Consider the following 12,007-nt stretch of genomic DNA (forward strand, 5'->3'; position numbering starts at 1 on the left):
TCCCTAGAGAAGATTGTAATTAGTCTGAAATAATGAGACACTTAAGACATGACACATTTTGAGGGTCTAAAAAAACACCACCAATTATGGTTTTGAGTCATTTTACATCTTTTACATCAACCTTTCCCTTGGATTTTCCTTGGATGTCCTTCAACTAAAACCTCATAACCCCAGGTATGGCCGGTCTGTTGGTAAAGTGAACTCATCTGTACACATTCTTCATTTCTGAACCCTTCTCTCCGCCCAGCGGCCATTTTGGATGACCAGTCAGCGTGTGGTCGTGGCGAGCGTCTGGCGCTGGCTCTGGCGAGGGAGAACATCAACAATCTGATGGAGGGCTCCTCCCAGGCGAGGGTGGAGGTGGACGTCTACGAGCTGCAGACGGACTCCCAGTACGACACCACTGACACCAGTAAGTCTCCGTCATCTCCTTCATCTTCTTCAATACCTGAACGTGTGCAGCTGCTCTTCACTCTGACAATTCCAGTGAAGGTAAACTTCAGGAAGCGCTATGTGTGAGGAGGCCAGAGCAATGTAGCCTCAACATGAATTTAACAGTAGTGCAGCAGGTGCAGATGATTATCCCAGGCTCAGTAAACCTGTAATTTAAATACCACACATGTTCATCGGGGCGTCGCACCAGAGAGCAAACAGGCTGTACAATGAAGAGTTAAAGGGTAACTACCATTTTTTTCAACCCGGACCCTATTTTCCTATGTTTTTGTGTCTAAGTGACTGATGGGAACAACAATCTTTGAAATTGGTCCAGTATTAAGCGAGATCGCTACAGTCGGAAACAAGCTAATTCTAAGTGTCTGACAACATTATGGAAAGGATTCCTTCAGAGATAGACCTTTAAAACTCTTTGAGACCTTTCTGTTTAACGAAAAACAGCTCTGAAGTCGCTAGTGCTAAACCCACCAGACTCCATTTAAAAAGGCAATACTTTTAGCATCTATAGAGCCAACATATTTTCACATGTAAATCAGTAAACTGTATTTATTTCAACCAAAACTAGAGTTGTGATTGTTGGAAAAGGGGAAAGACGACCCAAAACGGCTTTTCACAGTTTTATTTTGTTTCTGTCGACTTTGAATGAAGTGTATTTTACGATGCTAAAATTACTGTTTATTTACATGGAGTCTGGTGGGTTTAGCGAACACAATTTCACAGATGTTTTTTTATGTTAATAAAAGGATCTTACTCTTTAACAGAAAGATCGACCTCCTTCGAAATCCTTTCCATAATGTTGTCAGGCACTAAGAATATTAATCTGAGCCTGTCAGCGGCAAAAACAGCACTTTTGTGAAGGTAAATACAAGCTGGACAATTGCCCTTTTAACTTAGATTGTAGCTTGTTTCACCACTGCCGACTGCAGTGATCTCGCTCAATACTGGACCAATTTTAAAGATTGTTGTTCCCATCAGTCAATTAGATACAAAAACATAGGAACATAGTGTCCAGGTTAAAAAAAAAAAAAGTAGTCACCCTTTAAAGGTGCTTAAAGGCAGTGTTGTGACCAAGTCGTCATTGCTCAAGTACCAAGTAAGTCTCAAGTCATTTGGTCCAAGTCTCGAAGTCACAGGTTATGTCAAGTCAAGTGGAGTCCTTAGTTAAGGCAAGTCAAGGATGTAGCAAGTATGTAGCATAAACCTATGCCACACACCACAGCATTTATAGCCGAAGGAAATTTGCAATCCCCCGTCCCTAGATGGGCCTTTAAAATACATAAAACGCAATAACCAATACATAAAAGACAGTACAGAAGGAGAATCGGAATCCAATTGCTGTTCTCCCTTAAACATTAAAAGGTATCTTTGGTATTTTTAAACCTGAACTCTATGTTCCCATATGACTGATGATGTTCGGTTTCGTTTCACATATAGAAAAATTCATGCGGACCATAATGCATCACTACCAGTGCTTCTTGGTCACATGTGTCTAGGGCGGGAGCAAGAAAGTAAATACAGGAAGAAGGTCCTGCTTCCGGGTAGGCCTGGCTACTGAATGCAATACTTTTTAGGCACTGACCAAATCGCTTCTAAAGTATCGCGTATGGAAAAATGGTTCCACTAACGCCCCCCCCGCCCCAACCTATTTACTTTATGCCCCTGTCCATACTGTCAGTGTTTATGGTTTAATGAACTGCCTGTGATGGGCCAAAGGCAGTTTTCCGCCATGCAGGACAATTATGCTTTATTTCATTTTGGATGTAATTCATTCTGTTTATTATGAATATAATCACATCATCGCACTCGATGACTTTCTGCTTGAAACACGACGGGTGCAGACATCCAGATGGATGATGGCGGTGTTTTACACATTCTGAGCGTGTAGCGTCGGCCTGTGGGGCAAGGTCATCGTGACCGGAGAGCTCGCGGCGTTCTGCACCACCAGCAGCTGCTGTATGTTTATCAATTACCAACTGCCGGCGGCGGGAAAAGAGACTTCCCTTCGGAGCGCCAATTAACCCTTGTGTCGTCTTCGGGTCAAATTTGACCCGTTTTCAAAGTTTCTTTATCAGAAATATGGGTTTCTTTCAACCAAATTAACCAAAAATAGCATGGGTGGTTCCCAATTAAGTTCTTCACAAGAACAATTAATGATCACTGCTTTCATAGAATTTTGGGTGTTTTATTTAATTTTATGGCATTTGTGTTCTTCCCGGGTCAATTTTGACCCGGTGGTGCAATGGGGCACTTTTGCGCTCAACAGCAGATGAACACACACACACGTACATGAATGCACATGCGAAGACACACAAACACCCCCACACACATGCACACACATACACCCCCTCACCCCCCTCACCCCCACAAACGCACACATTCATACAAACAGCAGCTGAGAACTACCTCATGTAATTGATCACATTATTGTGCTTTCCAGCACATGGAAATGCACCCAAACACACGCACACACATGGACAACAAACATGCACATGTACACGTGTGTGCGCGCACATGCATTCACACACACACACACACACACACTCACAAACACAACATACTGAAATTTGGCAATGGATCATTATGATTTGAACACACACACACGTGCACATGCTTGTGTGCACACACACACATACAGTACACACACACACACACACACACACACACAGACACACACACACACACAGTAGCTGAGACCTGCAAAAGATTACACTATTGTGCTTTTCAGCACATGAACGCACGCACACAAACACACACACGCATGCATACACACACACACATGCCCACACACACACACACACACACACACACACACACACACACGTTGCAGTGGATCGCACTACTGTTCTTTTCAGCAGATGAACACGCACACACACAGACACACATGTACACATGCAGACGTGCACATGCACGCACGCACATGCGTGCCCACACACACACACACACACACACACACACACACACACACACACACACACACACACTCAGAAACAGCTGAGACCTGCAATATATCACACTATTGAGCTGTCCTGACATAAAAATGTACACAGACACACATGCACACACAGACATGTGCGCGTATGTACACACACACAAACACACACACACACAAACACACGCACACACACACACACACACACACACACACACACACACACACACAAATACAAACATACAGACACAACTTCAAACTACAGTTTTGTAAACTTGTTGTTATAACACCTTTGATGTGTCTTTTCCTAAAAGGGGCCAAGTAAAGTTTCCGTAAATTATTTTTTTCCTTTTTGGTAGCTCTCCTTTGTTAGTGAATGCAATTGCATTCGTTAATTTTAACCTGGGAATATAATAATTGTCACATGCCAGCCATTAATCCAACACAACTTTCTCAATATCTCAGATCTCAACTGATTTTACTCAGAAGGTAGGTATAATTTTATGTAAATGAGGTCTGTTGACCATAAAAAGAACAGAATAAGTGTAAAACTAGTTGAGATGAATTGGAATGAAGTTGAATAAAAGTGGTAACACAGATTTGAGTGATTAATTATAATTGCCTATGCTTTATAAACATGCAAAGCAGATCAGGTCACTTTTTGCCCAGGAAGACACCAGGTGTGATTACTGGCTGCCATTCAAAATAATAAAATGGTTTCAAAACCATATCCTGACTAATCACTACCATATACCAGTCAGTGATTATCCACAAACATAGGTTCATCTGATCTTAACTATAATGAAAATAATTCATAATTTATGCTTATTTTACCCCTAAAATTAGGTATTATTTCATGTAAATTAAGTTTATTCACCATAAATTCCAAAAATAAGTGTAAAACTAGTGGTAATGAGTTGGAATGAAGTTGTTAAGAAGGTGTAAAATAGAATTGGGTGATAATTCATACTTTATGCTTTATTAATAGCCAAAACAGACCGAGGACAACAAGTGGGATTATTGGCTGCCATTAAAAAAATTGAAATAGTTTCAAAACAGTATTTTCACTAAACTTTGACTTATACTTGTCCGTGATAATCCATCAACATATGTTCCCATTGATCTCAACTGTTAGTCAAAATAATTCATAATTTCAGCTTTTTTTTACTCAGAAATTAGGTATAATTTGATATAAATGCGTTTTTTTGACCATATATAAAAAAATAAGTGTAAAATTAGTGGAAAGAAGTTGTTAAGAAGTTGTTAAGAAGATGTAACACAGAATTGGGTGATAATTTATACTTCATGCTTTATAAACTGGCAAAACAGACCGGGTCAATTTTGACCCGGGAGGACAACTAGTGCATGGTCGACGGGAGGAAAACACAAGGGTTAATGTTGTCAGAGCAGCACACACACACACACACACACACACACACACACACACACACACACACACAAATTGGCACAAATTGTACAGTACAAATGACGCAGTAAACAACATACGTCGTGTTGATCCGCTCGTACAGAAATATTTCAGATAAATAATCATCAATAATGTGGTTATAATTACTAAGTTATTAAAATAAAATAATAGAACAGCTCCTAAGTCTGGTAAGTTCAGAAAATGACATCACTTTACTGTAATGCAGCCTTTTGAACCAGGAAAAGACAAAACCTACCATTTAACAATATTAAGATATGCAAAATCTAAGACAACATCTAGTGTCATATAACAATATCAATATAATATTGATATATTGCCCAGCCCTAGTACAAACAATGCATTATGTCATAATGATCTGTTCATACAGAAACAATGAATAGTTCATTTCGAACAGCAACATACAAAAGAATAAACATTAAAACGTAAAAGTGAGCAGGAAGAAGCAAAATGCTTTTCAAAAGTCCATACCTTTACCCATCGTTAATTACAAAATATTCCTTATAAAGTAATGCAAACGTACCATAAAAGAACCATAAAAGAAAACATCTTCAAAATCCAAAAACATTTGCCCAACAATCAATTGATCAAGGTACTATCCCATCATTACCTTAATTAAATCACTTATTTGTGTACCGTTCTTAAACTACACAAATTAATCCGTAAAATATCCTAACAGAAAAAGTTCTGGCAGCTCATTACCCGTTATTAAACGTGTGTTACAAAGTGACCCTCGTTTGTCTCTGAAGTAAAGGCTGGACTACAGTAGAGCTGTTTGGAGCAGTTGGTGAACAGTGTTTTCTGTTGGAGATGGTAAGTCTCTTTGGGGTGGACTTTGGGCTTTTTCACTTTGTAAACTTATAACGTGCACAAAAAAGATATATAACACATTGAAGGAAAGGGAAAAATCCAAAAAGCATAATATGAGCACTTTAAAAGACATTTGACGCCCAGACTCAGCTAGGGACCAAAGGCCAGAGTAAAAAGGTGTGTTTTTAGCAGGGACTTAAAAGTATATATCGTCTGTGCCTCTCGAATACACAGTGGAGGGCTATTCCAGGGGATGAGAGCACCGGCGGCAAAAGCTCGACCCTCTCTACTTTCTAGCCAAGCTTTTGGTACATCAAAAAGCAAGTGGTTGGTCGACCTTAAAGTTCAGCCAGATAGAAAGGGGCCAAACCATTTAGAGCCTTCGAGACAAGTAATAACATCTTAAAATCAATCCTGAAATGTACAGGAAGCCAAAGAAGAGAGGCCAAGACAGGTGTTATGTGTTCCTTTTTTCTTGTACCTGTTAAAAAAAAAAAAAAAAAATAGAGCATAGGGGTGTCTGGTTGCTTTATGCTCTGGGTCTCTTAGTTGATCTACTTGAGCTGCCCTAACTTCTGATTGGTTAAGTTCGTTGCAGCTCCCCTCTGCTTTACGGAGCTTTAATTTCCGTTCATTGTTTATCTGTCCAACAAATTCTCACTCCCTTTGGCGTTTGTTAGTGATGCAAAAAGCCTCCTTTAGCGTCTCAGTCGGACGCAGTTGGTCTCTAAACTCATTCACACTTGGTCGGGACTCTTGGCGTCACTTTTTGACGCTCTGGGTGGGGCCCGATTTGGCGTCATTTACAAAATGTACGCACGAGAACAGGTTTAGGAAAGGATGGTGGGTGGGATTACAAAATGTAGTCTTCAGTGAACACCGGACAAGAACAGGACACAAACACTGGTCTCCTGGGTGAATGTCCTGTGTTGTCTGACCCATCCACCACGCCAGCCAATCTCCTTACACAAATTTTCGGTCTTTCATACTACTCGCTGCCTAAAAACCTAGACGCACCGTAGTGGCGGCAAATGTAATTTGCAGCCACGGTCGTCTAGCAACTCTCCATTGGCTCGCGAGCAGGAAAAACCAAACTCTAGTCAGGCCAATCACATCGCATATAGAGTAGGTGGGCAGGCTTGACATAACGACGACTTGGAGTTGAGCTTTTCTTTGAGAAAAGAACAAAGAACGGCACTGAAGTCATTCTTAAAAAAAGGAAGATGTGTTCCGAGGTTTGCCGACCGGATACGGCAAAAGTTGAATCTATCAACTAGCATTGCTCTGATTGGTTGTAGCGCTATCCTATTGCGTGCAGAGGGAATTTGAAAGACAACCGTTTATCCCGCCCCTCGGATTGAGCGACATATTCAGAGACAAAGCTATTTAAAAAAGCCACTGTGTACTACCTGGTTAGCAGCAAACAGCAGACAGACACAGTTAGGGAGTAGCTGGTGAACATATTGGAGCATTTAGCAGCTAAAGAGGCAGACATTTCCCTTGGTAGAGACCAAAAACAGAGGTAAAAGAGAGTGAATGTTGGGCTTACATTCATCACGTAGACACAAAGACGATTCCAAATGAATGATATTGTTCCTCCGTAACTGCTGGATGTGTAAATGTGTAAATAAGTTTTTCAAAAAACCTGATTTCGACCCGTCTCATGTTCTCCTCCGAAAGGCACCGAAGCAGCTTATATTGAATGCTAAAGTTCGTCATAACGAGTGAAGAGGGTATGTCGCATCCGCCGCCCCCAAAAGATTAGATTAGATTAGACTCAACTTTATTGTCACTGTGCAGTGTACAAGTACAAAGACAGCGAAATGCAGTTTGCGTCCAACCAGAAGTGCAAAAAAAAGTGCAATGTGATATAAAAAGTAAATACAGGTGGTGCATAGGCAGGACAATAAATATATTGCACTGTAATAGGCGCAGAATAAATATGGTTATGTAATAAACAATGTATGAACAACATGAACAGATATGTGCAATGTGGTGGCAGTGACAATATACTAGTAGTAAAAATAATATAGATATAGATATATGCATTGTATTAAAAGAATATATAGTAAGTAAAACAGAATAAATATGGATATACTGAATGAGCCATATAGACAGTATGTACAGCTATGTGCAGTGTGGTAACATAAGAGAATAAGAATAAGTATGTACACGGTGATTAGTATGAAGAGCAGTAGAATATGGCTACGTATAGGTGTAATTACAGTATGTATATCTGTAAATAAATAAATAGAACAGTATGTGTGGGGTGGGGTAGAGCAAATTAGGGTAGGGGTTCTTCTTGATCAGGATATAGGCGTTGAGGGTCCAGGAGAGGTCCTCAGGGATGGGAACACCCAGAAACTTGAAGCTGGTGACACGCTCCACCTCAGTCCCGTTGATGAGGGTGGGGGTGTGTGTGTCAGCTTCAGACTTCCTGAAGTCCACAATGAGCTCTTTGGTCTTCTTGGTGTTGAGAGCCAGGTTGTTGTCAGTTCACCACAACGATAGGGGCTGGACCTCCTCCCTGTAGGCCGTCTCATGGTCTGCAAACTTAACAATGGTGTTAGAGCCATGTACAGGTCACAAAAGTGGCCCAATTTAACAACACAACAGACAAAAGAGAAAATCGGGCGACAGCAGGTATTTCATCGTGTCCACCATGTAACTTTTAGTTTTCCTGGGTCAAAATTTAAATTCAAATATTTTTTAGACATTTTGGTTGTCTTTTTTTGACATTTTTGTTGCCTTTCCCAGTGGTTTTGTCACCTTTTTGAAGTTTTTGTCGCTTTTCCTGATGTTTTTGTCATTTTCTTTCTACGTTTTTTTTCTCACTTTTTCAGATGTTATTGTCGTTTTTTTTTACGTTTCTTTTCCCCATGTTTTTGAAGCTTTTTGTCACTTTTTCAATGCTCATTTATCAATTTTGTTAACTTGTTATCAATGCTATAAAATTTAATAAAACACCCAAATTCAGCGAAAGTAGTGAACTGATCGTTTATTTGACTTGTGAAGAGTAATGGTTGTATGGAACCATCCACGTTATTTCTTTTGACAATTTGTTAGAAAGAAACCTATATTTCTGATATAGGTTTCAAAATAAGCAACCCTTGATGATGTGTTCACTACTGGTTTCCACTGACCCAAAGTGGCAGAAATTCATTTCTTGCAGCTTTAACTTCTCCGTTTGTTTGGTTTTTTTTCCTCTCGTGCTGTTTTTCTCTCTCAGTGTGTCAAATCCTGACGAAGGGCGTGGTCTCAGTGATTGGTCCCGCCTCCAGCCCCGCCTCTGGGTCCACCATCAGTCACATCTGTGGGGAGAAAGAGGTGAGTCACATCTGGCTCTAACAACATAAAACCTCAGATCTTAAAGGGTAACTACCGTTTTTCTTTTTTGTTAACTTGGACCCTATTTTCAGTATTAAGCAAAATCGCTGCGGTCGACAGTCAGCGTTACGAGCTACAATGTAAGTTAATAGGGCAAATGTTCAGCTTGTATTTACCTTCACAAAAGTGCTCGTTTTGCCACTGACAGGCTCACATTATGGAAAGGATTTCTAATGAGGTCGATCTTTCTGTTAAAGATTAAGATCCTTTTTTTAAACATAAAAACATCCGTGAAATTGCGTTTGCTAAACCCACCAGGCTCCATGTAAATAAACAGTAATTTAAGCATCGTAAAATACACTTCATTCAAGTCGACAAAAACAAGAGAACTCTAGTGTTGCTTGAAATACACACACAGTTTACTGATTTACATGTGAAAATATGTTGGCTCTATGCACGCTAAACGTTTTTTTTTTTTTTAATGGAGTCTGGTGGGTTTAGCGCTAGCGACCTCAGAGCTGTTTCTGGTTAAACAGAAAGGTCTCAAAGAGGTTTTAAAGGGGAAATATTATGCTTTTCTGTGTTTTTTTGTCATATCAACAATGTTATAATGTTGGATGTTCATGATAAACTTGGCCAAAACTTCAAATATTGAGGCAAACGTATTTTAGACAAATCCTTGTGAGCTAAAATTGACAGATTTCCAACTATTCTGATCGCTCCGGTTTCAACAGTTTTTTCTACTCTCGGCTAAGTGTTACACAACTTTAAGCTGGCCTTCTATATGATTGGTCATCTGTTCCAAGTACGCAGGACAGGAGTTTTTTTTTTAAGCCACTGCGGCATTAACATTATCCTATGTAACTACATGCTAATGCTGTTAAAAATATGTCATCTTGGCTGCCGGTGTTGTTAAATTCTCCCCAATTCCGGGTCACATTACTCCTGAAACATTATCTGTTTATATAGTATTTGTTTCATTTGCTAAGTGTTTATAGAAAGCTATATTCATGGCTAAATAGTAGCTACATGGCTAATGGCGTAAACAATGTCGCCTGGGCGGCCAATTTTGTTAAATTCTCCCCAATTCCGGGTCGCATTACTGCTGAAACATGTCCGATTGGGTAGTGTTTGGTTCAGAAGCCTTTATCTGCGATTTTTGACGGTGGGAAGTGCTGCTTCGTTCCACTAAAATCTAACGTTAGCATACTGCTAACTAATAAGTAGCCACATGCTAACGCGACATATCTGTAATTTTGGCCAGTGCTGGTCATTTCTCCCAAATTCCGGTCACTTTACTGCTGGGACATGTCTGGTTGTGTAATACTTGGTTTAAAAGCCTTTATTTGTGATTTCCACATAAACCATAACCCTTTTATGGGAGGAGGGACTAAAGAGACAGGCACTCCAACAGAGCGTATCATACAGAGGGATAAATACAGGTGCAGCAGCCATGGGCAGTGTGAGAAAAATAGTGTTTTTTAAACATTGAAGCATGTAAACATGTTCTTGTACAAACACAAAATGCAAATATAATCCTGAAAATGCTATATAATAGTCTTAAATCTAAATCATATCTGAAGAGATCCTTTCCATAATGTTGTCAGACACTTCTGAGCCTGTCAGTGGCAAAAAAAAACTAATTGACGATGCACATTTGCCCCATAGAGTTACATTGCAGCCCAGTCTGTGGCTGCTGGGCACAGCATTCAGGCGTAATACCGGACCAATTTCAAAGATAGTTGTTCCCATCAGTCACTTAGACACAAAAACATAGGAAAATAAGGTCCAGGTTGACAAAACCTGAAAATTACCCAGCCATCTTTGATGGATTTTAAAGGGTTTAACTTTTGTTCAAGCGTTTTCTTGCCATCTCCATCTCGTCTCTAAGCCTCTAACCATCCAGATATCTTCTCCCTTTGCCTGACATGGCTCATATTATTGGAATTCTTTGCTCTGGATTTAAAATAAGCTCTACATATCAGAGTGAAGCTCAGCCGAGCTAATTACAGTTTACCATCCCAAACTCTGCAGGCCATGAGCTCAGGTGAAATCGCAGAGCGGTGGGTCACGCGGGACATTTTTGGCCTCTGGCCTGATTCTCCGTTCGCCACTGATGTGATTCATTTTTCAGTTTGTCATTCATTTTCTGTGGAGCTTTAAAGTGAAACTGAGCTTTCAAACTCTCGGCGTCTCTAAAAATTGAAGGTAACTATACCTGTATGTAACTTTTTAATGTTTCTGAAGCTGTCATTTATTATATTTTATATTTGAATGCTCTTAAATAAAAAGAACGCTATTTTTATGTAGTTTTTAGTATGGCCTCTGCCCGGGTCTGATTTTTTTTCACAGAATGATTTGCAGTAGGTAGACGGCACTACAATAACACATTCTGACGGGTCACAGATTTCTTTGTTACACCAGAAGAGCCTGTGTTAGTGTATCCAGCCAGTTGAGCCAGGTAAAAGGAAGGAGGATATTTCTTTATAGAGGTCTAATTATATTTTAATGTTATTTTAGAAGTTATCTATTGTAGTTATGGCTGATACTGGGGCAGGGCCATCACAGGAAAGAAGGAAATTAAATGAAGAACAACTAAGGTTCAACTCGTATGTAATATGTCTATTTTATTCATAAAATAACTTTACAATGCGCAATGTGGTTGTACGTCAGTAGCCAACATTAAATCATGTCCCCCTTCCATTTAGCGTGGACATTTTGGTTGGTGTTTTTTTTTTTTTTTTTTGGCTTACTATTTATTTCTCGATAAAAGTAACAAAATATATGAGATAAAATGCCAAACATATCCGATATGTACATAAATACGATTTCCTGAAGCGTTTTCCGCCATCTTGAATTATCTTCTTCGGCTCGAGCCACTGACCTACGTCACGCTGCCCCTTCACTCCGATTGGCTGTCGCTTTGTCGCATCGCTCCGCATTTGCATAAAATAGACTTCTTGTCTATTTTATTCAGGTGTGGTGGTATTTTATTCAGGTGTGGTAAACAAAGACAAACACTACCGCGTTTGTCCAAAGGGGCC

At 39.9% G+C, this 12,007-nt stretch overlaps 1 protein-coding gene across 1 annotated transcript in view; it reads left to right on the forward strand.

The window, feature by feature from the left end:
• Window positions 1-12,007, forward strand: part of LOC114568120 (glutamate receptor ionotropic, kainate 5) — a 107,931-nt gene that overhangs the window by 22,010 nt on the left and 73,914 nt on the right. Inside the window, exons 2-3 of the mRNA XM_028597516.1 lie at window positions 248-412; window positions 8,866-8,963. Coding sequence (XP_028453317.1) covers window positions 248-412; window positions 8,866-8,963 — 263 coding nt within the window. The remainder of the gene's footprint in view (window positions 1-247; window positions 413-8,865; window positions 8,964-12,007) is intronic.

This window comes from Perca flavescens, chromosome 14 (genome assembly GCF_004354835.1).
Source record: "Perca flavescens isolate YP-PL-M2 chromosome 14, PFLA_1.0, whole genome shotgun sequence".
Lineage (NCBI taxonomy): Eukaryota > Metazoa > Chordata > Actinopteri > Perciformes > Percidae > Perca > Perca flavescens.